We start from the raw sequence: 27,753 nt of genomic DNA, 5'->3' as shown, positions 1-27,753 counted from the left end.
ACCAATCATGATAGTCCTGTAGTTGCTGGGGTCTAGCATGTCTCCCGCTTTGTGGAGAGGCACGATGGTGTGCATAGTCCACTCAGCTGGTAGGCCCTCCACTAGTGCCCTATTAAAGAGGTGAGCAACAAAGGGTCCCAGTGTGTCAGCTGCATAAATAAGATGCTCACTCTGTGTACCTGTGTGGTCAGCCGATCTCCCATGCTGTAACTGGCGGATAGCTCTCTCTACCATTGAGGTGGTAAAGAAAGTAGAGGTGGTAGGGCGGGACTCCTGTGGCTGTGATATGGGCGGCTGCTGAGGGATATGGTAGAGGCTCTTTGCATATGTGTGCCATGTGTGGATCCTCAATCGGGGTACGAGGGCGAGGCTCTCTCGTCCTGTGCCATGCAGTGGCTGCATCTCTGCTCATGAGTAGGTGGTATATATCCCACTACTGTGCCTCCTCATATGCACGCCTCCTACAGTGTGTGAGGATCCTCATTTGCCGGCTCGCCTGTCTTTGTGTAATGGTCCTCAGTGCTCTCTGGGCACGGAGGTGTCTATATAACTCATCATCACACCACCAATTCTGGGGCATGCTCCCAGATCTATCTGTGTGTGCAATGTGTGTATGATGGGGGAAGCTGCGGGTGGCGGCCGTATGTAGTAGAGATGACAGCTAGGTGGTGAGTGTTTAGAGGTGACAGGGGATCCATTTGGAATAGCCCGTCATATACATGATGCTCATATATGTTTGCCAAGTCATGGGTGAAATAGAAAGTTGTATGCGATGCCTATGTGGGCTGTGTGGGTGCTGGTGTGGAGCTCGCCTGTGACAGAAAGAGATACATGTGATCCGCACCAATAGGATAGGGGGGGATGGTGAAAGATGTCACTGCCTATGTGGTCTCCATGGACCCCATGACGTACTCCACTGTGCTACCCCACTCCCCCCCCCCCCCCCCATTCGATCGTGGAAAGCATGTCAGTGCTCTTGAATCTTGCCATTGTCTCATCCCGTTATAAATAATGAGATGGTGTCGCGCTCCTAGCTCAAGTAAGTGAGGACCATATCTGGTGTTATCCGGCCCCATGTCCTTTGACACCCTGCAAGCTCCCGTGTCCTCCACCTCTAGTGTGTGCATCACCTCGGGGTGCTCGAAATCATAAATGTTGCACTGTCGGCTCTCGGTCCGTGCATTGAAGTCCCCCATAAGGAGGACTTCCCCCAGGTTGGAGTAGTGTATGATCTCATCTGAAAGGGCTGCATATGGTGACTCTCCCAATGGCCCTGTGTCCTCCTCCCCTCTACTCTCCTCCTCTGCTGTCATGGCATATCTCGAACCTCTAGGAGAGAAGTAGCATAGAGCAATGTATAACACCCTATCTGCTGAGAGCTGCAGTCTAATCCACATGTATCTAGCCTCCTGGTCACGTGCTACCACCTGTAGGTGCTTCTGTAGCTCTCGCTTGAAGAGTACCGCTATACCTCCAGATCCTCTCGATGTGCTCTGCCGTGTGGTCCCCCTGTATGTAAACTCCCACTGATAGCCCTCTACTTTGTGTAGCCCTCTCTGGGCTCTGGTGCGTCTCTGTAAATAGTATGATGTCCTGTCCCTCCATAACCTCCTCCATCCTCCCAGGATGTGTCCAAAGTGCTCCATTGCAGTTCCAAACTGCTATGTGTATCTGTGAATCTGGATCCTCCATAGCCGATGTCCCATAGGCCGCCTGGCGCTAATCGGTGGCCTTGCCATCGATGATGACACGGCCATCGCGATAGAATGCTCTCTTGCCCTCTTTCCGGGATTGTAGGACTCTCGCATCCTTGTAAGGTCGTCATCCAAATGGATGGGATCTCCATGTAATCCTCGTAGAATCACCCTCTTCCTCATGAAGGTGACCCTCTCCGTCTCTCCTGCAAACTGTAGGATGAGGGCTCGCTTGCGTGTTGAGTCTTTCGCGGTTGTCCATGCTTTGGTGAAGGGGAGAGGGTCCTCTTCCCTGTAGCCGAGCTTCATGCATAGAAGCTGTCCATCTTTCTCGGGAGTGGAGTTGGGTGTCTCGGCTATACCTGTGACTCGAATGTTGAGGCGGCGGGCATGCCTCATCTTCTCCTCCTCAATGGTGGTGTGAATGATTTGGTGTTCTTCCCTTTGAGTCTCCTCCCTCACTTCTTTACGGATGTTCTTCTTCACCACTTCAACCCATCCTCATTGCTTGGCTTCGAGTTTTCCCCCCATGTCCTTTGTGATCTCCTTGGAGATCTCTTCCTTGATGGCAGTGAGAGTGTTGTCATTGATCTCCCCTTCTTCCTTCTCGGTGTTCTTGACGGCTACCAGTTCCACTTTCAATGCACTCACCTCCTCCTTGAGTGCCGTGTTCGCTTGTTCAAGGTCCGTGACCCGTGCTTCGAGGGCCATGATGTGTTGGTGTAATTTATTCTCCACCTCATTGAGGTTGGAATCGGACGGAGAGAGAGAGAGAGAGAGAGAGAGAGAGAGAGAGAGAGAGAGAGTTCATTTTCTTATAATCCCTTGCAGGTCATCTACAGGCCATTACGTGATTCTCAAGGTATTCCTGGTAGCAAGAATCTTGTTGTATGCCTAACAGGATATCAAGGTCAAGCACGGCGGAACGTCATGGTAATTAGTTAGTTTTTTGCTGGGCTTTCAAGCTGGTTGCCACCATTATATTTTGCTCAAACAGTGCAATCGGCAAACGTTATGGTAATTAGTTAGTTTTTTGCTGGACTTTCAAGCTGGTTGCCACCATTATGTTTTGCTCAAACATTGCAATTGGCTTTTATGCTCATGCTATTTGAATATTGATGATTGATGTTTTTCAACTCGATTCCTTGTATACTGCATGGATATGCACTAGAACCATTTTTTTTTTCACATTCTGGCTTAAATGTTCTTTTAATCGATATGGTTACACATAACTTTGGGTACTTTCAAACATGAACTGTTATTCGCAGGTCTGGAGTCTAGTGCATATCTGGTGGATCATATGCACTGAGGCATATTGAGGGCCATATGCACAGTGGTGGTTTGTCCAGTGGACCATTCTTTAGAAAGATATACGAGGAGCTTGCTAAACATCTTGGGTTAGCTAAGATAAGAAGTTTTGTGCCGGATAGCCCAATGACCATCCTTTAGAAAGATGTACAAGGTTCTTGCAGAACATCTCTCAGGTGTTTTGGGTTAGCTTAAATCAGAATTTTCGTGCACAACATAGTAGTGTTACATACATTGAGGCTTAAATATCTGGTTGGACTTATGGTAGAAATGTAGTTGTGATGATGGCTTAAGGATTGTGATGATGGCTTAAGGATGGTTGCCCAAGTGTTTTATAGTCATTGGGATGTTCTTTTGTATGCTTTGTTGGAGTTTCCACTTGGTTCTCAGTATATGGGCTATGCATGGACCGCCTACCCTCCCTTCAGTACAATTTGGATCCCCTTTTCTCCGGCTCTCTCACGAGGATCCAACTGGATTATCCAATTAGATCTTCTCAGCCTCGACACCCATTGCACATGGATCACACCTCCAGAGTTCCCTACGAAGATGCAGTTCTACAGAGATCACTTCTTCACACTCATTGAGGATGGATTCATCCAACAACGGGCTACTTGAGTGTTCACATGTCCCATGCCATGCGGATTGCGATTGGCCAGATACGGGTTTCATCCCACTGCCTCAGAGTGGAGACAGGTAGAGCTGAGCGCATCTTCAGAGCCGGGAAGCTCATACGGAGACCCAGAGAGGAGAGGATCTGTCGATTATGCCACATAGAGGTTGAGACGGAGGAGGATTACAGATGCTGCTGCCCAGTATACTATGAGATTCGTGAGAGTTTTCACTGTCTATTTCGTGAGGGGTTTGGTCCACTCTCTAGGATCATTGACTTCTAGGACCATCGTTGCCTAGGCCTCTTCTTGCTTGAGCTCCGCAGACGCAGGGACATGTTCTTGAAAGAGCTTCGGCCCTAGCCACCCCGACCCCTCCCTCGCCAGCCAATCATCACGAGTTTCTTCGGGACCTAGGAGGTGGAAGATATCGATATAGTGGATCTTGTGGACCCTCCACGAGCTGCTCTAGATCTACCTCGCCCAAGAGGAGTTGCCTCGGACCGAGCCTCCGCACTCCAGCGTGCCCGACGGCCCCGGACCCCCCCCCCCCCCCCCCCCCCCCCGCCTGTGTTGGCCATGATCACCTCATCAGCTCCAGATCCAAGACATGCTCCACTGCCATCGAGCTACCTTTCCATGTGACATAGCTAAGGGAGACCTCTCGGCCATACTCATTAGTCCCATGTTTGATATTTTGGAGAGTGGTATACCATCTACTCAGAGCTGATGTTGCTCTCATGTTTCTATGTTCTGAGTATTCCAGGATGAGTTTCCATGGACAGTTTTGTATCACCCTAGTGAGATAGCTATGTTTATGTTTTCTTTCTGTTTTATTTTCCATTCCATGATGAGATATGCCATGGACATTATTGTATCACTTTGGTCTCATAGGCCCATTGGGTCTTTAGTAGATGCTTAATATATCTTTCTTTCTTTATTTCTCTCCCCCCTAGATGATAGGTTTCTGTACATTAAATTTAACTCTCATGAGTATGGTGCTAATCTTGTGTAAGGTTTCCTTTGTTTGTTAAAAAGCTTGAAACATACACTATGGTAAAGAATATGTATTTTTTAGCGTAAACCTGGCTTTTCAAGTTCAAAATGGAAACAATATGAGACCTACTTTTTCCCATGTTTTCAGAGAATGGTGCATTTGATGGGCGCACATTTCTCAAAGCCATTGGTTGCCAATAGAGTAACCCATCTTGTTTGCTACAAATTTGAAGGTAATCACGTTGTTAAACTGCTTTTCTGCAATTTATGCTGCACAATATTTTTGATCATCATCGAATGGCCCAGCAACAGTTTATTTCTTTAGGTTTGTGTGTTCCACCTTTCACATTGAAGCTTGCTTTATGTGTGTTTATCTGTTTGTTAAAGGCTCTAGCAAGGTTTTAGAAGGGAAAAATGCAGTGTGGAAATTATATCTCTAGGAGCTTAGCAAGAACTCATTGCAAGGGCAAGGAGACTGCTGGAGTTTGGTTAAGTAGCATTGCCCTAATCATCTTTTACCGATTGCACAAGGTTGGGAAGCAATTTGTTGAAGTTCAATGTTAAACCTGGGGCTGATGAATATTCAGGGCAAATTAGCTTTCATAATTCAGGCTATTGTCCCTGCTAGGAAGCCCCTGTTGACACATTATTTGGCTATTCATATTTACAAGAAAGGGTCTCTATGACACACCTCACCCATTATAAAGGCTGGCCAGCCTTGGGTGGAGGTTGGGCAGGTGATTTGGCCAGGCAGGCAGCCCTGTTGGCAGCTGCCTGACACGTGGCAAGTTGGGCAGCAGGCCAGTAGTGGTATTAGCATGCCGACCAGCATAGATGATGCATATATATACCTGCGTGGGATTTCATCACTTCCCGTCTGCATTCCTCAGAGCCTACAAAGCGTCTCTGTGTAGTATAGGCTAGTCAAGGAGATCTCAGGCACTGTGGGGGCTGCGATTTGACATCTTCATTTCTCAGTCATCTTTTGTACTTGGAGTACAGTTGTAACACTTCTTTATTGTACATAATACGGATTAGTAGTTTAGGACTCTTGTGTGTTGCATAGTCACCAGAAATGTTTCGGAGTTTTTGACGTTTCGGCCTTCGGCTAAGAAATGCCAAGGTTTCGGATTTTTTTCTATATAATTTTGCATTGCTAAAGTTCCAAAAAATAGAAACTTTTAACCTTGAGAAATATTTTTTTTGAGAAACCAAAAAAATCAGGAGTTTCTGAAACGTTTCGAAACGTTTTGGGGTTTCTCACTCCAGAAACGCGTTTTCATGTGACTATGGTCTGTTGTATGTATGATTCTACCGCACTCATTTCTATATCTAAAAAAGCACATAGCTAGGAGTGTTCTATCAAAGCCTAATGAACCTTCAAATTTTTTCTTTTTTGGCACCCATGTGCGTCGATTATTGAAAGAGTGCAGAGAGCGGAAGCAAGATGAGCACGAGAGTGTGCTGATTTGAGATGTGCAAGAGAGAGAGAGATATGATGCTAATAAGAGACGGTACAGAGACAATATGAAGCTGAATATACTGCAATGAAAGCAATCCCGAGCAAGAGACATTATAGTCTCATAAGTGAAGGATACAAAAGGTGAGAGTGTGTCAACACATGAACCACACCTCAAGCAATGAATGAATGAAAAGGGGAGAGGCCAGCCCACCTATATATAGGTCATATGGGGCTGGCCGATTGGAGCAACAGACCTGGCCGACTGGACAAATAATTTGGCCAATTGGAAAAAATACAAAAAATGGAGAAAAAAACAGGAGAGAATAAGGGTGGCCAACCCACAACAAGGGCCATAAAAGGGATCAAATATGGGTGCAATACATGGGCACAATATGGGGATGAATATGTTAACAGGCCCTCTCAGCACCAGATGCTGAACAAACTCCGAGAAGCCGAAGAGGAAGCCTAAGACACCGGTGTGGTGAACAAATCTATTGCATTCCTTGTTGAAGGCCAATATTCCAAACGCAAATCTCTAGCAAGAACCCGTTCACGAACATAGTGATACTGAATCTCAATGTGTTTCGTCGAGCATGAGACAGTGATGGCGATGCAACTCTGATTATCACACTAAAGAAGAGTAGATCTGGCAGGAGGAAAGCCAAGTTCTCCCAATAATCTCCGCAACCGAATCGCCTCACAGGCAGCATAAGAAACTGCACGATACTCCGCCTTTGTAGAGGAAAGCGCCACAAAAGGTTGCTTTTTACTGCTCCATGAAATGGCTCCCGATCCAAGTGAAAAAACACAACCAGTGGTCGAACGCCGAGGATCTAGATCTAGCCCAATCTGAATCAAACCATCCAAGAAGAGTGTACCCTTGGCCATAGAAGATGCCAAAGTCTAAAGTACCACGCAAGTACCGAAGAAACTTGGGAGCACACCGCCAATGCTGCTGACGGGGTTTGGATGTGAAAAACTCAATAAGCTGACTGCGAAACAAATGTCCAATCGGGAGTAGGTCAACCATACCAAACAACTGACGAGAACCCGATATTGTGCCTGATCAATCCTTGGAGAAGCATCAAGAAGAGAAAGCTTCTCACTAGTATCCATAGAAGAAGATACTGGTCTACACCTAGTCATCTGAAACTTGTCGAGAATCTCCCGTGTGTACTTTTGCTGAGAGAAGAAAATACCGTGAGGGGTCTGCCAAATCTCAAAGCCAAGAAAATAATGCAAAAGGCTAAGATTCGTCATCTCAAACTCTGGCTCCAAAGCATCCATGACTGAACGGATCCTCACAAAAAAAGACGAGGTCATCAACATAGACCACAATGATAACAACTAACCCCCTCTCAAGGAGGATATAAAGGTTCGAATCTGCATGAGAATGACGTACGCCAAGCTTCTGAAAGAATTCATCAATCCGTTGTTACCAAGTCCGCGGAGCTTGATTCAGACCATACAAAGCTTTCTTCAGCCGATACACTTGGTCCTGTTTGCTTGGAACCTCAAATCCCGGCGGTTGATCAACATACACTTCTTGTGTAAGCTCTCCATTCAGGAAAGCCAACTTGACATCCATATGGAATACGGGCCATCTATGATGTCTTGCAAGAGCAAGAACGGTTTGAATGGTAGTCATTCGGGCCGTTGGAGCGAAGGTCTCATTGAAGTCGACTCCAGGGCATTGAGCTAGACCTTGGCAACCTACCTCGCCTTGTGCTTTTCCAAGCTGCCATCAGCTCGGTACTTCATTTTGAAGATCCACGGCACACCAATCACCTTACGCTAATGTGGCCTAGGCACCAAATGCCATTCCGTTCAATAGCATCCAGTTATGCCTGTATAGCACGATAGCAAGGCGGCTCACAACAACTTTGCCAGCCTGCTAATCATACAGACGATATGCCTTGGACATAGAGCTGTATCCAAGAAAAGTCATACGTTGAGACTTTGAGTCCAACTTGGAGCGATGCTCCTTAAGCACATGCACATACGTCGAACAACCAAATACCTGCACAACAGAGGGCTTCTCACCATGGAAAGCCTCATATGGAGTTTTATTTGGAAGAGTAGCAGTAGGAGACTTGTTCTGAATATAGACAGCAGTAGAAGCCGTCTTAGCTCAGAAATGTCGAGGTAAAGAGGAGTGCTCAAGCATAGCACGGGTCATCTCCATGATAGTCCTATTCTTTCTCTTTGCAACTCCATTCTGTGATTGCGTATATGCTGTAGTAAGCTGTCTCTGAATGCCGTGATCCTTGCAATATTGCTGAAACTCTTGGGATGTAAACTCACCCCCTTTGTCAGTCTTGAGAACCATGATCTGGAGGGGAAGCCGCAGTCCCTGAAGTCCGGTCTCTTGGGCGGAGAGAGAACTACTCATGGCCAGAGGATAGCCTTGTTGAACGGAGCGGGAAAGGGGGAATCTGTCGCCTTGGGCTCCTTGAATGAGAACCTGGCTGTGAGATGCTGAATAAAGTCCCGAGACTCCACGAATCCACTCCATTGGGAATCCCATCCGGCTCATAGGCCCTCTAGAAAGCTTCAATCCACCCTATCATAAGCTTTCTCAAAGTCAAGGAGTAGCACAATGAGGTTTTGCTGTCGCATCCTGGCCGAAGCTGTCGCCTCCCAAAAGGTTAAGATGTTGTCAAGAATACTTTGATTTTGAACAAAACCAGTCTAAGTGTCATGGATCAAGTCCGGGAGCAAGGTTGAAGTCGCCTGCTGCTGATGGCCTTGGCCAAAATCTTGTAGGCCGTCCCTAGAAGGGTGATGGGTCTCCATTGCCAAATCTCCAATCTATCACCACCCTCCTTGGGAATCAAATGTATCAAGCCCTCTGTGAGTCTCTCTGGCATGGCACCTGTGAGCATAATCTCATTGAAGGCAGTGTGAAGGCCGCCTTCCATGAGGTCCCAATGGCGAAGAAAGAAAGAAGCAAGAAGCCCATCCGTCGTCGAGCATTTGCCCCTGAGTAATGCCTTCATCTCCTTCGCTAGCTCCTCTGTAGTGAAAGGGGTCAATAAGAAAGACCGAAGGGAGGGGGGAACCACCTCTCTCGTGTGTCTCCAGACTCTCGCGTGCATCCATCACTTGGGGGGATAATGGGGCACCAGTGAGAAGAGACCGGAAGAAATCCGTGGCGATGGCTCACACCTGCGGGGGATCGGAAACAATAACTCCATCCTAGCCACGTAGCTTGCGAATACCGTCTCTCCTTTTGTGAGGGCCGGCTATCTCAAAGAAGTCTCCAGTAACTCTGTCACCGGCTTGAGTCCAGAATGAGGCCTTGGCATGGTATCTATACTCCACCCTCCTCTCCTCAATGGACCAAATCTCTGTGCGAGCAGTAGTGATCTGACTCTCAATCCACGGGCTGTACGTGGAACTCTCCTGAAGACGTTGTAAAGATACGAGGCTCCTCCTCAGACTCCTCTCATGCTCCCGAAATCCCTCCAATCTACTCTGGGCTTCCTCTTGCAAGAAAATACTGACCTCCCCTAGGCCTACATCCAAAGTGCACGCTGCAGATCTTGAGGAAAAGTCCAAATTCGCCCATATATACTCAATCCGGCTACAAATCTCGGGGTCCTGAATGAGGTTGTCTGGAATCTTGGAGCTCGCATGTCTGTCATGCCTCCATGGGTCCTCTAGGGACAGAATAATTGGGGCATGATCTGAAAATGTAGTGCCTGCCAAAATACCAACCATGTCTGCAAGCCCACTCGTCAACATAAAACCTATCCAGCCGAGAGAGGTTGGGGCCAGTGCTCTGCTTATCCGATCAAGAGAAGCTAAGACTCCTAGGGCTGCGCCCAAACTCTGGAAGATTCCAAGGGTCCTGTCCCCTAAGAATCAGTATCATCTCCTCCCATGCAGAGTACTCCACCCTTGAGACAGCGGCCGTGTCACCTCCAAGTCTGTCCTCTGCGGCCTCTATCATGTTGAAGTCACTGTCCATGCACCAAAAATCAGCCTGCGAAAGGGCCTGTTGGACAGTGCTCCAAAAGATAGCTCTACGTGCAGCCGCATTTGGGGCATAAATGTTGAGGAAGCCAACGCTATCCTCTCCAATTAGAATGGTAACCCACTGAGCATGTCCTAGATGGAGCCATATAAATAATGTCTCCAAACCTTGAGAGCGTGAATCACAGCATAAAGCTCCTTCTCAAGGGTTGGCCAACGAGATTGAGTGTCGTCTAGCTTTTTACTTTTAAAAGCAACAGGTCTACCATCTTGAAATAGAGCAGCCCCGATGGCATAGTCACTGGCATCAGTTTCAAGAACATAAGACCGATTAGGATCGGGTAATGCTAAGATAGGTGCTTCCTTGACTTTATCTTTCAAAAGTCTGAAGGCCATATCCAAATCGTTATTCCAAGTGATAGGCTGATTTGACTTACGTCCACGACCTTTCAATAAGTCGGTCATCGATAGTGTGAGCTGAGAGTATTCCCGCACAGATTTTCGAAGAAAAATAACAAAACCGAGAAAAGAACGAAGTTGTTTCACTGTTCTTGGTATAGGCCAATCCAGAACCTTCTGAACTCGGTCATAGTCAATGCTCAATCCATCTCTAGTGATCTTGTGTCCCAAGTAAATGATGTCTGTCATAAAAAACTCACATTTACTTAATTTAGCATATAGTCGATTTTGTCTTAAAATAGATAAGACAATCGTGAGGTATCTAACATGATCCTCAAGAGTACGACTATATATCAAAATATCATCCAAGAAAACCACCACAAATTTCTCCAAATGTTCACGAAAAAGATCGTTCACCATTTGCTGGAAAGTGGCTGGAGCATTGGTTAACCCAAAAGGTAATACGAGAAAATCGTAATGGCCATACCTAGTCCGAAAGGCGGTTCTTTCGACATGCCTTTCATGAATACGTATCTGGTGATAGTCAGTATGTAAATCTATCTTCGTGAAATATTTCGCTTCTGCTAACCGGTCAATCAGGTCATCTGATCTAGGGAGAGGATAACGGTTCTTAATTGTCAGCTTGTTCAATCTCTTGTAATCTATATACATTCTCCAGGTGTTGTCCTTCTTTCTCCTAAGCAACATAGCTGCACCCCAAGGTGATTTACTTGGACGAATCTGGCCTATCCTCAAATAATCTTCGAGTTGTTTAGCCAACTCATCTTTCTCAGCTTGGCTCATCTTGTAAGGTGGAATACTAACAGGATGAGCACCAGGGATCAAGTCAATACGATGATCTTATGCTTTGTGTGAGAGAGGAGATGGCTTCCCTCTATGGTTAGGGTTTGTAATATACATTCAGGTGGTAAACCCGATGGCAATTCCTTAGGAAATACATCTTGAAACGAATCAAGTATCTTCTGTAATTCTTTGCTTTCAAATACACTTAATTCTGACATCCATGGAAGGTATGAGAAATGAAGAAAGTGGAATCAATACACAATGGAAAGTGGTATACAAAGAAGAATCCATTATATTTCCAAAATCAACTGTATTTACAAGAGGTCCTTGAGAGGGATGTATACAATCACCTAAAATACTATACTAGGTGTTCCTATGTTGAAAATAAAAAATATGACTAGACCAATCGATTTGGACTTGAAGAGTCTTAAACCACTCAATCCCTAATAACAAGTCTACATGTTCTAGGTGCATAACATAGCATTCTAGAGTATCTTTGTAGTCATGAATCTGGATTGGTAGCATCTCCACCTTTCGATCCCATACTTGCCGACCTGTAGGTAGGCGTACCTCATAGGTGTGATCGTTGGGTGTCGTATCAAGACTCAATTTCTGCACAAGTTTGTAGTTAACAAAATTGTGTGAGTTGCTAGGGTCTAGAAGAATGTGGATTCTATGGCCATTCACTTCTCCATAAACTCGGAGAAGATCGTGCAAGCCAAAAACTTTAGAGTTGAATAGACAATCAGAACATGTACTGGGGCGAGAAAGTACAGTAACTGACGTACCTGTCAAAGACAACTGGTTAGCTGCCTTTGGCTTGGGTCTTGCGTTGGTCTTTGCATCCTTTTGCTTCGGACACTCGTTACGCATGTGTCCTTTTTCTTCGCAGATGAAACAACGTCCCTCCTTCTTGAGCTTCAAAGCCTTAAGGAGTCATTTCTTCTTCGCTGGTGTGGAACTGGAATTCTTCGAAGGTTGGTCCGAAGACTTTCCTTCAGTCGTGTTAGCCATTGGTGTCGAGAACTTTCTTTTATGCTTGTTCCCCTGCTCGGTAACGGGTTTAGACTTGGAAGAGACCATTGTATCATCATAGATACGAGCTGAATGAATGGCTTCGTCCAATGTTTTGCATTTGTTATTTTTAACCTTGGTGTGAGTCTGGTAAACCAGCTACGAAGAACCCCAAAAGAGTAGTGGGATCCATCTTTGTAGCTTTCATCTGCAAGTCCCTAAACTTCTGGAGGTAGACCTCATAAGTGAGGTGCTGCGAGGTCATGGTCAAAGCGGTAAACTTGGCAACAACATCATAATCATCCTCTTTCTTGAGGAATTCCTTCTTGAAGACGTCTTCAAATTGTGCCCAAGTCGTTGGCTTAGGGTTGAGTTCCTTCCACCAAAGCAAAGCTTTTGCCTGAGAGGAAACCTGCTGCTAACTGGATCTTTTTTCCATCATCATATGGATGAAACTGAAAATGGACCTACCACTTACGTAGCCTAGTGTCCACGATCTGCTTGGTACGCTGCTTTTGCTCGCCCTCGTGAACGGTTCCGGAGTAATGTTGGGGCCTAAAGCAGAGGCCAAGGTATCCATACCCGAAAAGAGTAGATAGGGTAGTGGTCAAGAGAGAGATGGAGTTCTGCAAAGCTTGCATCTGGGTGGCGATTTGTGCCTGACGTTTCGAAGAAGAAGCTTCGAGAGCTACTTTGAACTCTTGGAAATCTGATTTCGACACATAATTGTCAAAAGATCGGCATCGGTATCTTCCGTAGCCGGCAAGCCTTCGCGTTCGACAAGGGACTCCAACTCGGATTGTTGGGTCGACATCCTGAAGAGGGCAAGTGGAGAGAAAATTCGATCTTGCATAAGAATAGTGCGAGAGAACTTGAGAGCTTGAGAGCTTGAAAACTTGAGAGATGTGTGGCAAGAAGCCCACTTAAGGGGTTTATATAACCTTCCCCAAAAGTAACTTGAGCTTTTGCTTTTGTGTTTTTATATATATATATATTCTATTTTCTTAAAAAAAAACACTTTTAAACCTTAGGGCCTTTAAACTCTTTTAAAAAAAAAGTTTAATCTAAAAAGAAAAAACGAAAACAGCCCAATCGGTGGGATGCTTTTATTGGTTATTTTCCCCCTGGAATTAGCGTTGCCTCATGCGTTGCTACCATTGCCTGACACGCTGTCGTCACCTACACTGTTGCCGGCGCCTGCGTTCGCTCAGGTGGCCTGCGCCGGTCTGTGCCAGCCTACGCCTGGGCTTGGCCGCCTGGCTGCGTAGGCCTCGGCGCCCGCCAGCCTGGCCGCTTGCGTAGGCCTGGGCGCCTGCCTACGTAGCCTGCCTACGTAGGCCTAGCCGGCTGCCAGCCTGCTGGCCGCCTACGTAGGCCTGGCCGGCTGCCAGCCTGCTGGCCGCCTGCGTAGGCCTGGCCGACTACCAGCCTGGCCGCCTGCGTAGGCCTGGTTGCCTACAGGCCTGCGCGTACTCGCTTGCGCCTGCAACGTTTGGTAGCCCACGACCTGCACGCGACCAGCACTGCCACGATCGCTTCTCGCGTTCTCTCTCTCTCTCTCTCTGGCCCGCTTCAGAGCACACCTAGGCATGTTCTTCAGGGAGCTGTGGACACCCCCTTCACTGATGTATACCATTTTATACCCCCAGTATGGTACAGGATGGAGCTAGCTAGGTTGCATATCATGATTGTATACTCCATGCATATAGCTTGCTGCTTTGCATTCTCCTAGTAGTAGAGCTCCATCCCCTGCACACCCAGATTCAGCTTTTTTTATTCAGTACTTTTTCATTTTGTTGGGATGACAGAGGATACCCCATACCTGTACTCCGATTTGTCTCATAGGCCGAGTTCGGTCTTTTGGAAGACGTTAATAAAATCTTTCTTTCTCTCTCTCTCTCTCTCTCTCTCTCTCTCTCTCTCTCTCGTTCAACCAAAAGCGAACATGTTTTTTTTTTTTCCTCTCACGACTTGTTCATGCGACTGCACAAACATCTTCAGCCTTCTTCTTGGAAAGCAAAACAACCCTACCCTCATCACGGATTCTTTGATGAAAAAGCACATACTATCTGAAAAAAAACAGCAGCATGCATAAACAAAACAGCAAGCTTCTTGAACACATACCTTTCTTCGACCTCATCTTCTCTACCTATCCACTTGCTCGTTCACGAGGCACGCTCTGATACCACTGTCAAATCCCCAAAGGATCTCCTCGTAGAACGCTCCCGGTTTGAGACTCAAAACCTTCAAACAAACAAATAAACAAGAAGGGGGTGCAGGCCTGACTTAGCACCCACCAACCATGACAGCCGTGGGCAAGCCCACAATCTTGGTTGTCCCCATCGAGCCATGAGCTGAGCTAACTAGGTTGACGTACCGACCAATCTCTACCTCGCGACGTCCCATACCGCCACGAAGCTACCCTCGCGGGCCTCGAGACTGCTGCCGGCCTCGGCTGCGTAAAGCAGGTGCACGTCTGCACTAGATCTAGGCTCCAGACCATAGAGCTCTCCCAAAACATGCGAGACTCTAACTAACCTTGGCCACCCTTTTATAGGCTCTTGGCCGGTCATCGGGCGTCCACACTTGGGCGCTCGCCCGTCCATACTTGGGTGCCCGCTCGTTAGTCTATCCCTAACTCAGCTCGCCAATCAGCTTGCCTAGCTCCAAGCTTCCCCAAACCTCGAAGCTAGTCTTGTGTGCGTGTAGCACACGATAGATACACACTGTGCACATGACAAATATAGTCCCATAAGTGAAGGATACAAAAAGTGAGAGTGTGTCAACACATGAACCACACCTCAAGCAATGAATGAATGAAAGGGGGAGAGGCCAGCCCAGCTATATATAGGTCATATGGGGCTGGCCAACTGGAGCAACAAACTTGGACGACCAGACAAATAATTTGGTTGACTCGAAAAAATACCAAAAAATGGGAAAAAATCGGAGAAAATAAGGGTGGCCAACCCACAACCAAGGGCCATAAAAGGCATCAAATATGGGCAGAATATGGGGATGAATATGCTAACAATTGCTTGGATGGGTAGAGCCCCTAGGTTCCGGGAATGTACAAGCCCGGTTTTGGGAAAAATCACTATTTGGGTTCTTCTTGGTATTTTTGGTATAGGGCTGCCGCCTTATATCACCCACCCTTTCTCAGTGCAAAAGGCTCCAAACTTCACCATCATTCTTTATCCCTGGTTTCGAGCTACTCGTCATGGATTCATAGATCACCGATTGACTTCTTAGTGCGAAGGTGTCCATAGACAACCATAAGGCTCTTTTGGCAAATGTGTCCTCCCGTTTGGATAGAGTGGTCATGGCACGAGAGTTCCAGGTTTGAGACCTAGCAAGATCAGAGGCCGAAGGGCAAGGATTGTGCTCACCCATGCCTCATACATGTTCCAATGGGTAAGCCCAATTCTAGTGGTGGAGTGTTGTTGGTGGATTCTTCATAGCCATCAGGAGAGTTGGTTAAAGAGTCTTCCCTTTCTTTAGCACATAGATGGTGGAGGAGATGAACAAGGGATGGCGGGAGGTTTTGCACTGCAAGGGAGCATAGGCGCTTGCAATAAGGTGACGGTTTTCTTTCATGTAATCTCAAAAGTGGCAAGAGAATGTTATATGGTTAGCCATGCATGCTTGGCACAAAAGGGAGTGCCAAGTGTGACACTTGCATGGGCACTTGGTTGCCCATAGGCGTGGCCACTCCCCTTTTAAAAAAAGGCTGCCCATCTATAAGGGGCCAAACTTTCAAAGTGTCTATGTAACCTTTAAATAAATGTGAATTTGCAAAAAAAATACACATTAGAGTACAATAAACTAGCAAATATTCAAAGGCTTTGAAAAAACACACCACTAGCAAAAGACCCACAAATTAAGTCAACAAATAGGGTCATTCACACGGCCTTGCAGGAGATATTTCAGGGCATCCCCAGCCCATGCTGGACTAACACGCACACATCAAGCAGGCACACGAAACATTGCATCCAAAAACTCGTTCACACAATCTCCCATTCTCAAGAGCTTGAATCTTCATTACCATCTAGATCTAGGTGCAGACGCAAGGGTCCCTAGCTGAGAATCACTAGGCCATAGCCACAAGGGACGGCGGACGGGGATGGGGGAGGGAACGGCACTCAAAAAATACTTTTTTTAAAAATTTTTTCTACTCAACATGGGGGGGGGAAATGAAATGAAATGAAATGTTATATTAACGTCTTCAAAAGGCCATAATGACCTATGAGACCAAAAGTTACATCATGGTGGATCTGATACAATGTCTGGATAAAAAAACCCAGAAAATGAAAAATAAAGATGATACTACTGGCACCTACCCAGAAAATGAAAAATAAAGATGATACTACTGGCACCTACTGGGGAGAGAGAGAGAGAGAGAGAGAGAGAGAGAGAGAGAGAGAGAGAGAGAGAGAGAGAGAGAGAGAGAGATGAAATGATATATTAACGTCCTCAAAAGGCCAAAATGACCTATGAGACCAAAAAGGTTACAACAATTGGTGGATCCGATACAATGTTTGTGTAAGAAAAGCTAAAACAACTAAACAACTAACTGAAACTGAAACAACAACTATGAGGAAAAGTAAGGTACTAGGAGCTACTAATGGATAACATCTAGGAAGGAAAACTCCAGCAACAAAGGTAAGCATCATATACATCACTATTCAAAGATGTCTCTCATCGGTTGATGGCGGATATCCTCAATGTCCTCCATGGTGAGTACTCTGACTGGACGTCTCCGATGCCATGCTAGTATGGCCATGATCCTTTGTTGTAGTCTCCGCCGGTGTCGGGATGGGCCTCTCATCTTGGGGCGCCTGGACCACCCTAGCTCTATAGCCCGATCAATCAGTGTACCTCTGGTGCGGCTATACTCTAGGGCTAGCTGCAATGCCTGCTGGCCTGACTGCTCAATGTTTGGTTGAAAGAAGTCTGTAATCCTCCCTCTCAAGAGACCCTCTCTATGTCTACGCAGCTCCAGCAAGTAAAATCCTAGGCATCTCTAATACTGATATCTCATGATTTTGGAAAGTGTGGTCCGAAACCCTCTCTCAACAGGCAGTGAAAACGGCCACGTATCTCATAATATATTGGACAGTGACATATGTAATGTAACTTTGTCTCTGGCTCCATCTGGTACAACTGGCAAATCTTGGCCTCAGCTGGTACTCCTCTGAATCTGCAAGTCTCAATCTCTAGCTGGTGTGAGGATGTGTGCATCTAACCAATAGCACACCGTACCACATGAGAAAGATGAGTATCCATGTAGTTGGGTCTAATCACAAACCCATCCTCCGTGAGCTGGAGAAGATGATCTCTATAGAAAGCCATCTTCGTACCAAGCTCGTATGTTGGGTGTATCCATGTCCTTCTAGTGTCCAGATGAGTCAAGTCTTGCCTGATAAGTGTGGTAATCTCTGCCCGTGTGAGAGAGAGGGAGGGTGCATCCAGGGAGTACTTAAATGGAGGTAGCCTGTCCATACTAAAGCCATGCAGTTGGAACCAAGCTGTCATCTGTGCATACCAACATGATCCGTCTCCTTGTGATGCCAACTGTCGTGAAGACTCCAAGGCTAAGCGACCATATTTGTCTCTAGGGAGAACCCAAGTGCTATGTATAAAGGAGACTGATCAAGTGAGTGCCTCTACTACCAACGGGGGAGCAGCCATCTCTGCACGGATAATATCATGTGGTACGGAGGCCTTGGCCCTAATCATCCGGGAAATCATAGAAACCAAGGGCCTCTCCATACATCTCCATCCATCAGTGCTACCAGCTCGGCTGTGGTGATCCACTAAGGGTCCCCATATCTCCGCTCCATACAACATGGCTGAAGTGACCAAAGTGTCAAAGAGCCAGAGCTTTGTTCGAGGTTCCTGAAACTGAACCTGCAAACACATCCTCTGTAGTCTCCCCAATGCTGCATAAGCTCTGGTCAATCTGGTCTCTGCCGCTACTCTCCTCAAGGAAAATAGTGGGCCACTAAAAACCACACCGAGGTAAGTTTATGCATTTGTATACTCCACTGTCTCCTGACCATATGTAAAGGTGGGTACTGACCTCCTAACCCACTGTGCTGTGGTGTTAAACACCATCACCTTGGTTTTACCAAGGTTAACAGACAATCCACTGTCCTGTGCAAACGTGTGCAATGCATCCAAATGACGCTGCATCCCCTCTGGAGAATCTGAGATCAGCACAATATCATCAGCATACCTTAACAACGGAATCCATGTCCCTGCTAGCTGTGCTCCTCTGTCACCCTCCCGCTCTACATAGTCCGAAACCTCATCCACATACATCCCAAATAAGGTGGGAGAAAGGGGGTAGCCCTGTTTCACCCCAATAGTGGAGTGAACCATCTCAGATATACCCTGAGTAGTACGTACCTGCCCCACAACTGTCTTGTATAAAACCATGATTCCCCAAATCAGCTCTGTGGGCACTCCCATCTCCTGTAGTCTGCGCATCAGTCTGGCTCTCGGTACTATGTCAAAAGCTTTGCGGAAATCCACAAAGCAACAATAAATCCTCCTGCCATATAATTTGCCCTCCTCAATAATAGCTCTGAGTGTCAAGATATGGTCAAGAGTGGAGAAACCTCTCCTGAACCGTGCCTGCCCTGATGCACGTATGCCCTCTCTCTCTGCCCATCTACTCAACTCCTGCTCAAGAATAGATGCGTATAATCTAGCCAATGTGTGACCAATCATGATGGTACGATAATTCCCAGGAAGCATGGGATCCCCTGACTTGAAGATAGACACAATCGTGGACATATTCCAAGTCTTAGGAAAACCCTCACACATGGCTCGGTTAAACATCATAGCAATAAGCTCTGCAAGCATATCTCTGGCATGAATAAAGTGCTCTGCTACCAAACCATCATGATCATATGCTCTCCCAGTCCTCATCCGGTCAATAGCTTTCCTTACCATCTCAGCAGTAAAGAAAGCACATGTCTCTGGGCATGGCTCCGATGGGTCTGGCAGGGGCGGCTGTCTTGGTGCTGTGTACAGGGATGCTGCATACTCACCCCAAATCTCTGTGGAGGTAATGGCTGGTGATGGTGAATGCTCATGGAATAGTCTCCATGCCTCGCATGAGTCCTAACTCATAAATAACTGATACAAATACCTCTCTAACTGAGCAAGATAAGCCCTCTTCTTACGTCGCACTAGGCACCGGAAGGTAATCCGTGACTATCTGTGAGTGGTAACACCCATGAGCACCTCTCTATAATCTGATCCTCATCTCTCTGCACTCCTTATCATACCAGCTGTTCTGGGTCATGTTTCCAGATCGTCTCCGTGTAGGCTGACTATGGGGATATGCCTCTGATGTTGCAGCATGAAGCGTCTCTATCAATATCTGAGTGAGCTCATCTAATGGCCGTCCCGGCTCCTCGGCACGTAAGCGTGTGTATATCTCATCTGTGTACACGGTGTCAGTCTCCCTCGTAAAGGTATAACGAGTGTGTGTGGAGACTTGTCCCAATGGAGTGGTGCTGAACTTAAATGTGAGAGTGAAGGACAATATAATATGATCCACTACTACTCCAACCGGCCTAGTGCCTACCATAAAATCTTGAAAAGAGGGAATGAGACTGGGCTGAGCCATAACATAGTCCACTGTACTAGCACCATGCTGATGTGGAAAGCTAGTGAAACCGCCCGTTGTCGGGAATCTCTGTAGGCCATTCAGGATGGCCAATCCATGTGCAGTCCCCATACACTGTATGTCTATCAAATACCGCCCATACATTGTATGTTCCTCATCCTGTGAGAGTCTAGATAGGCCCATATCCCTAGCATCAAGCTCCCTCAACATCTCCTTTGAGGTATCATAAAATACTGTCTGGTTATGGGCGGTCCTGGCATTGAAGTCCCCTAGGAGAATGATGTCACCATCCGTGGAGAACTCCCAAATGTCATCATCCAAAATAGAAAAGGGAGACTGCCCGCTAGGTGATGCATACACTGATGTACTAGGAGCAAAATAGCATATAGTGATGTAGAGATATCTGCTCGTCTCTGCCCTGATTCCAACCCATATGTACCTAGCCTGCTCATCTCTGCGGACTATATGTATCAGTGGCTGCAGCTCCTCTCTAAACAATACTTCCACTCCTCCTGAGCCCCGTCCTCTATGCTCGGAATGAGTCTCCTGTCTACAAGCTGTCTCCCAACGGTATCCACTTACATGTGGCGTGGACTGTCCAGGAGCCTGATGCGTCTCACAGTAGAAGATGATGTCCCTCCCAGTGAAACTATCCTCAAAAGCCGCTACATCAAGGCGTAGAGATCCATTACAATTCCAAGTAGCAACTTTGAGTGTAGTCCCATAGGTCTCGCGCCGTCATGAAGAGCGCCTCTCCATAATCACCACTCTACCATCTCTATAGAAGGCCACTTTCCCTTTCTCTCGGGCTGCCCTTATCTGGGGCATAACTTCTTTCATGTGGGCAAGTTGCAAGAGTGTGAGGTCATCTCCAAGAAATATTCCCGTCTTCTTGAGTGTAGGATGTCTCTTCAAGAAGTCCTTGTTCGCTTCCATGGAGGGGAAACGAATGATAAGTGCTCTCTCCTTAGAAGATTCGCCACTACCTTCTCTCTTCTTTCCCACTCTCCATGCCTTTGTGTGTGTGGCTTCAATGCCCATCATAGAGAAGAGCTCCTTGGTTTCCTCTTCCGCATCATCACGGTCTTTTAGACCGACACTCGTACATGTAAGGCCCGGGTCTTCCTCCTTTGCTCATCTTCAAGGGTCACGTTGATGATGGTGGGAGTGGGGATGGGTGGCGATTCTTTACCTTTCCCTTTCTTGGCGATCTCGATCCATTTCTTTGCCTCGTCCATCTTCTTTTGTGTCTCTGTGATCACCTCCAACCATGAAGATGTCTTCTCTTTATGTTCCCCTCCTCCTCTCGAATGATCGTCATTTGTTCCTTGATGGTATTCAGCTCTTCAATAAAGGAGGGCTGAAATTTTCCATCCTCAAGCTTGCCTTTTGAAGTGGCTTCCAACTCCTTTTTGAGGGCTGAGATTTCAGCTGCTTGACTTTTAGCATGCAATTTGGCCTCCACTAGTTGCTCCTTTAAGGCTGAAATCTCAGCCTCTTGCTTGGATGTTCTCTCTTCGAGCTCTTGGATTTTGTCAAATCCCTTTTTATATAGATATTAGATAGGCAAGAGAGAGAGGCAAGGGCAAGAGAGAGAGAGAGAGGCAAGGGCCAAGGCCCAAGGCCCCAAGCCTAAAGGCCAAGGCAAGAGAGAGGCAAGGGCCGAGCCTCAAGGCATCGCCAAACGACCATAACGGCTAGAAATAGCAAAAAAAACAGGCAAAAAACAGTCGGGACAGCGCGCAACGGCTCCCTGCTGTCCCCACAGTGCCATCCCCCACAGTCGTCCCCGCTCCTGCAGCCGTCCCTGTACCCGTCGCTTGTGAGGGACGCCTCCAGGGGGACGCCGACCGTCCCCTGCCGTCCCCGTTCCTGTTCCGTCCTGACTCGGTGTCCCGCCATTCCAAGCGTCCGTCCCTTCCGTCCCCTGTGACTATGCACTAGGCCATAAATTACAGAGGGATATGCCATGTCACGAATTGGTGCAACTGAAATGCTTCCAAGTATTCTGAAGTAGCTGCGGATAATCTTTGGGGTATTCTTTGTCCATCTAGTAAGCATCAATGGCTGGATTTTTTGAGTTTCACTTAGTAGCGCTTGTAAATCTTGCAATTTATAAGCTTGCTCTCTTTGTGAAACACAATCTGTTATGGTTGTAGAACAACTTCTAACTTATACATTTTTAGTGGATCTTCCATTACTGATTGTATTGGTTCTTGTCCCACATACTTCTCTAAAAGATTGGCATGAAAAGCAGCTTTGGCTTAAAAAGTAACCTCATTGCTCTATTAAGTCACCTAAAAGGGCCATGCTACTTTTGGAGAAAGCTTTGGATATAAGCCTTACCATGCCTATTCTTGAGTTGGGTCTTTTCAAATTTTATTATAACCTCGTGTTTTTCTTTATGTCAATCTGCCTTGTATGCTTGTCTGCAGCTCTCTTGTGATTATCCTAAGACCGTTGTATGGTTATCTGCACCTAGGCAAGGACAGTGGCCAAGTCCCTAACATACTCATTTGCAGCAAAGATCTTATCCTTTGTGCGAAGGATTGGTCATAGCATTTCAATCGATCCTAATTTGCAGCCTTACTTAGGCCATCCGTATGAGGATGAAAAGGTGATCAGAAGTTCAAATTTGTATCCATATTGTTAAACAATGCTCTTGAGAAAAGACTAGTGGTTTTGGGATCTCTATCCCATGACGTTGAACATGTGGGAGATAAAGATACAAACCATGTGCTGTCCTTATGGTCTTCTTGACTGGCAAACAAAGCTACATGTGGCAACATAAGTGATGATGTTTGTGCAACTGAAACAACTTGAAACCATGAAAGAGAAATGACTAAGAATGGCATGTCTTTAACATTATATATTAGATGTAAATAGAAATGATGAAAAAAGTTGAGAGAAATAGAGAACTTTGGGATAGATCAAACCTTATGATGACAAAATGGAAAATTGGAGAAAATCAAGATTGACCCAAGAAAAATTGTGGGAGAATTCTCATGTGAGATCAGGAAACGGAAACCACTTCCCCCAAGAAATAGAGTTTCTACAACTTTTGGCTAAGAAACTAGCGTTTCTTGTTACTCTGCTGGCAAGACATGGGCTTGCTGCTAAACTTGTCCACAATGATTCATATGGCATGATTTCCTTGGATTGTCCGTGGCAAATCCACTATAAAGTCCATGATAATGCTCTTCCAAGGTTGATTGGGAAGCAAATTGGAAGCTTTTTTACAATGACGTACATAGAGTTTAATCATTTGTGTTGTTAGCAAAATATCCAAGTGACCTGCATAGAGAGATTCATGGCATTCTTCCATCCCTAACTGCCCTTCATAAGACATCCATCCTTGATGGCAGAAGAGGCATGTGCTGTCCCGGATTGCAAGTTGACCCAAATACATGCAAAATCGTCATCCATATGATACATTTCTTGCATTTCTGACAAGTCCTAATGGGAGGCAACATAAATTGCAGCCACATAAGGCTTTCCAGAGTTACGGCATTGGCAACTTTATTCTTCTTTACAAGGGTATGCAAAATTGGAATAGGGAAATAATATCTTGGAAAGCTTAGTTTGTATCTCAGGCTTTTGTTGTTTGTCTTGACTGTGAATTCAGCTCCCAAACGGTAATGTTTCCAAATGGGAAGGCATGAATTATGGCTCACAATTAGATACCAAGATTAAATTCAGCATCATGCAACTTAGTCCCCCACTGATGTTAATTTGAGAGAGAGAGAGAGAGAGAGAGAGAGAGAGAGAGAGAGAGAGATTGCTGAATCCTCACCTGAACACACGAACTGCAGGTGAAAAGTTTAATCTGGCGAAACAGCTTGGTCTTAAATTGGTAAATCATCAATGGCTCGAGGACTGGTAAGATGTGCAACTCGGATTAAACAAGATGTGTCTAAGAAGCATGTTTGTGACACGTATACGAAGCAGTGGAAATAGTCCGTCTTCTGTATCTTATGATACTGATTTGTGCTATGTAATACCTACGTAGGCTTTAGAGCACACACTGGCAGCCTACGCCCACGAAAGAATTTGACATGGGCATCCTGAGGATTCTTCCACCAGTAATCAAATCTTTTACTAAGCGTCTCTCATTGTTGTGCAGCTTGAGGACATGGGCTCTCCTGTCAGAAGAAGACTACTTGAAGAGGTAAAACCATTTAAGGTTGTGGTTGGATTTCTTCCTTCTTTAGTTAGGTGCACAGAAAAGGCAAATTTCTTGGTATTTTTTGCCCTCTCATAACCTCAATACAACTTGTCTTCTTAGCATGGCCAATTTTGTCTTGAAAAACTTGTTTTAGTGGTCTGGAAATGGAGCTGTTAGAGGCGGAGGCAAAAGATTCAGAGGATGACGAGAACGCTAAAGTAAGATCAGCTAGTCATAAGGTTTCGACTGGCACAGTTGCTACATGTCTCGAAGTAGCAAAGGAGGTGATATCCCATATGCAAGTGGAAAAAATTGATGTGGACTCTATCCCTGAACATGTCTTCGTGGATGGGAAAAAAGATGGTGTGCACTCCCCTCTAAAGTTGATCTTATCCAAAGAGCATGGAAATGATGCAGAAAAGGATTCTACTTTTGTTAGCCCAAAGAAGGATACACCAGTTAGAGCTGTTGAAGACCATCAAAAGCGGAGCACTGAGGATGCCATCGTTTGTGAGATGCAGGTGGAAAGAGGGGATGCAGACTTGACTCCTGCACAGTTTTCAAGGACCAGAAAAATGAAAGCAGTTGGCTCCCATGAGATGGCAAGCAGTTCCAAAAGACACAAGGTTTCATTGAGTGCAGATGAGAATTGTGGCCTGAGTCGAGAAGCAAACTGTCAACGTAGGCGAGACAGTGAGATAAACTCTGCAAATGGAGCTGTTTGTGAGATGCAAGGGGAAAGTGCTGAGGTAGGCTCCTCATGCAAGGCTGACAAGATTCACAAGTTTATGTCACCTGCCAAAGAACATGTGAATACCTCAAAAATGGAGTTTAATTCCATTAGTCCAGGTTTGAAGGAGGATACCAAAAGGCAAGGTAGCCCAAATCTTCAAAGGAGAACATGCAATGAAATTGCTTGTCAGATGCAAGTGGAAAGAACAGGTATAAACACCCCTCCAGCACAGCTTCAGAGTACTGTAACACCTTCCTCTGTCAAGGTTAATGAAATGCAAGAACATAGCAATGTCTTGGTAAAGGACTTTGTCTCTAAGACTCCAGTTGACACAGATTTCTTGAATAATAACGAGGGGGGAACCACAGATGAGAATGCTTGTCTAGAAAGTATGGTAAAGGACTCCTCTCCACCACATATATCCAGGGCCAAGAGACTGCATACCATCTATTCGCCTTCGAACTGCACCTTATCCAAGGAACATGAAGGTGGTGGTCTGCAACCGGGCTGCAGTTCTGTGATTCCAGACAAGAAGTCTAAAGAAGTGATAATTCAACAGAAACAAGACTGTCAAAAGAACTCTGCACGGAGTATTAGGTTGAAAATGCAAGCAAAAATTGTAGGCACGGATTCCAATCCTGGACATTTCTCACCTGGAAAAATAGTTGCAGTTAACTCTCCTGCCAAGGACACCTTATCTGTGAGCAATTTAGAAAAAGAACTTATTTATGCAACAAAGAGAAGCCATCTTGGAAAAGAAGCAGACAAGAAGAACACACAAGGTAAGAAAAGGGGCACTGAGGATGAAAAGGCCAGTCAAAAGAAAGCAGGAGAAACAGGTGGTCTTCGTATTGAACAGGATTGCAAGGCAGCGGTGCATCACAAAGGAAAGTTGGGTCAGCCTGCAAAGAAACAAGGTAAGGTGGAAGGCAGTAAGAAACAGGGGGCACTTTCAAAGAAACCTGCCTTACAAGGTCAAGAGAAAACTAGTCACCTGGCTGCAGAAAGGATGGTTCTAGATAAAGAGAATGCTGTTGTGAGTCAGGGGCATGACCCCAAAGTTGTGTCCAAAACATCTGATGATGCTCTCACGGTGAGAAACTCACATGAAATGATGGCATGCCCGAAGAATATGCTTCCAAAGACCTCAAGCACCAGGCTCTTTGCTTTGAGTGGACACCGGCAAGAAACAAGGCCTCTTCAAGCTCTTGTGAAAAGGCTTGGAGGTAGGCTTTGCAGGGACTCGCACCAGTGGTCTCATCAAACAACCCATCTAGTCATAGCTGGCCAACTCCGCCGCACAGAGAAATTGTTTGCAGCAGCTGCAGCTGGAAGGTGAACTTCAGTATCTTGTTTTTTGGATGCTCTCCCCTGTTCTTGTGTTGTGCAACTCACTGTGCATACTGGAATGTGCTATGTCAGATGGATACTTCGAGAAGAGTATTTGAAAGACAGCAGTGATGCGGGTTTTTTTTTGGATGAAAAGAAGTATGAATGGCATGGATCAGGAATGACCAAGGATGGCTCCATCAGCTTTGAGGCTCCAAGGAAGTGGCGAGAACTGCGGGAAAATACAGGATGCTGTGCCCTTGAAGGGTTGCGTATCCTCCTTTATGGGGAGTGCATCATACCCTCCCTGGTAATCCTACTACTTCGTTTCTAGGCAGATTTTTTTATAAAACATGTTAAGTAAGTAGTTTAAATCCAACAGCGTCACCATGTGCTTCTACATGCAGATGCAGTTCTTTATCCCCATTTATTAGAACAAGTGCCTCTGGGTTGTTGGATGCGGGATACATTGGGCCTTCAACACCCATCACCCACACCCTCTCACTGGTTTTTCCAAGCCTGTTGTGACTTCTGAACCATGTGTTTTATTCAGGACACATTGCGACGGGCCATCAGAGCAGGTGGAGCTGACCTTGTGGCAACATCTCCACCTTACACTCGTTTCCTTGCTTCCAAAGTTGACTTCGCGATTGTGAACCCTGGCACTCCTAAGAATGATCACTGGATCCAGGAGTTCTTCAACCATAGCCTGGCTTGTGTGACCACAGACTTCTTCGTGGATTTTGTATGCAAACCGACTTCCTCCCTAGATAGGCATGTGCTTTATGATACCCATGAAGCAGTTCAAAAGATAGTGGCACGTCTAAAAGCCAGTGAATCGGGTGCTGAAAGAAGAGACAGGAAGGCATGTAATGATGATAATGGTGAAGGCTGTGGAGGTGAGGAGATTCGCTGCTCTGCATGCGGCCTGTCAGACCGAGAGGATGTAATGCTCCTTTGTGGAGACGACAATGGAAGTGGATGTGGTATTGCAATGCACATAGACTGCTGCAAGCCCCCCCTTGATGAAATTCCTGTCCAAGATTGGTACTGTATGCAATGCACTAAGCCCCCATTGCTCCAGAAAAACAGAAAGAAAAAGAAAGCCTCTCACAAAGGCTAATGGTAGGCAGCCCTCTTGGATTGAAACGAGGCAATATCTCACTGCTGGTGCATTTATGTCCCATGCAAAAATCCATTGATAAAAAAATAAAGACCTTTTTATCTATAAACATGACATGTATCTGGTTTGTATCAAAATTATATCTTGCATTGATACGTATATAATTGTTGGAAGGTGAAAGGGTAATGATTGAAAGGGAATTCTTGAAGCTCGGAGAATCGCTTTGCAATCCTCCTTGAGAGAGAAGGCTTTTGCACTAAACTTGGTATATAGATGGTCAATATGTTAAAAAGATAGAATGGGGAAACAAGTATTGATCTTGTTGCAAATCGTACTGTCAAACTTTTTCTTTCTATCTCATCATAGCTTGACAGAGCTCATTGCATATGCCTTAGCCGTCCATCCAAAAGGTGAGATCATGAGAAAGTGGCAAATATATGGTGACGGATTTATTTACTATGTCAACAAGGTTTTTGCAGTGTAAATATTTGATGTTTG

The 27,753-nt window shown here is 45.9% G+C and overlaps 1 protein-coding gene and 1 pseudogene across 3 annotated transcripts in view; one reads left to right on the top strand and one right to left on the bottom strand.

Annotated features, from left to right (window-relative positions):
- Positions 1–27,392, top strand: part of LOC147602967 (transcription coactivator) — a 58,995-nt gene extending 31,603 nt beyond the window's left edge. The window contains exons 4-10 of one of the 3 annotated variants that reach the window (XM_086797267.1): positions 2,526–2,627; positions 4,758–4,842; positions 23,718–23,784; positions 24,029–24,073; positions 24,225–26,138; positions 26,226–26,442; positions 26,686–27,392. In XM_086797267.1, coding sequence (XP_086653393.1) covers positions 2,526–2,627; positions 4,758–4,842; positions 23,718–23,784; positions 24,029–24,073; positions 24,225–26,138; positions 26,226–26,442; positions 26,686–27,255 — 3,000 coding nt within the window. In that variant the 3' untranslated portion in view covers positions 27,256–27,392. Of the gene's footprint in view, positions 1–2,525; positions 2,628–4,757; positions 4,843–23,297; positions 23,443–23,521; positions 23,541–23,717; positions 23,785–24,028; positions 24,074–24,224; positions 26,139–26,225; positions 26,443–26,685 lie in introns of those variants that run through there. The other 2 variants (XM_086797268.1, XM_086797269.1) reach the window with 2 other exon arrangements.
- LOC147602968 (uncharacterized) lies at positions 17,287–19,016 on the bottom strand (annotated as a pseudogene).
- Positions 27,393–27,753: the final 361 nt, after the last annotated feature.

Source organism: Cibotium barometz, chromosome 65, assembly GCF_041138505.1.
Source record: "Cibotium barometz isolate CiBa-2024 chromosome 65, ASM4113850v1, whole genome shotgun sequence".
Classification (NCBI taxonomy): Eukaryota; Viridiplantae; Streptophyta; class Polypodiopsida; order Cyatheales; family Cibotiaceae; genus Cibotium; species Cibotium barometz.
Note: the sequence above shows the minus strand (reverse complement) of the source record. Positions and strands in the feature narration are given on the sequence as shown.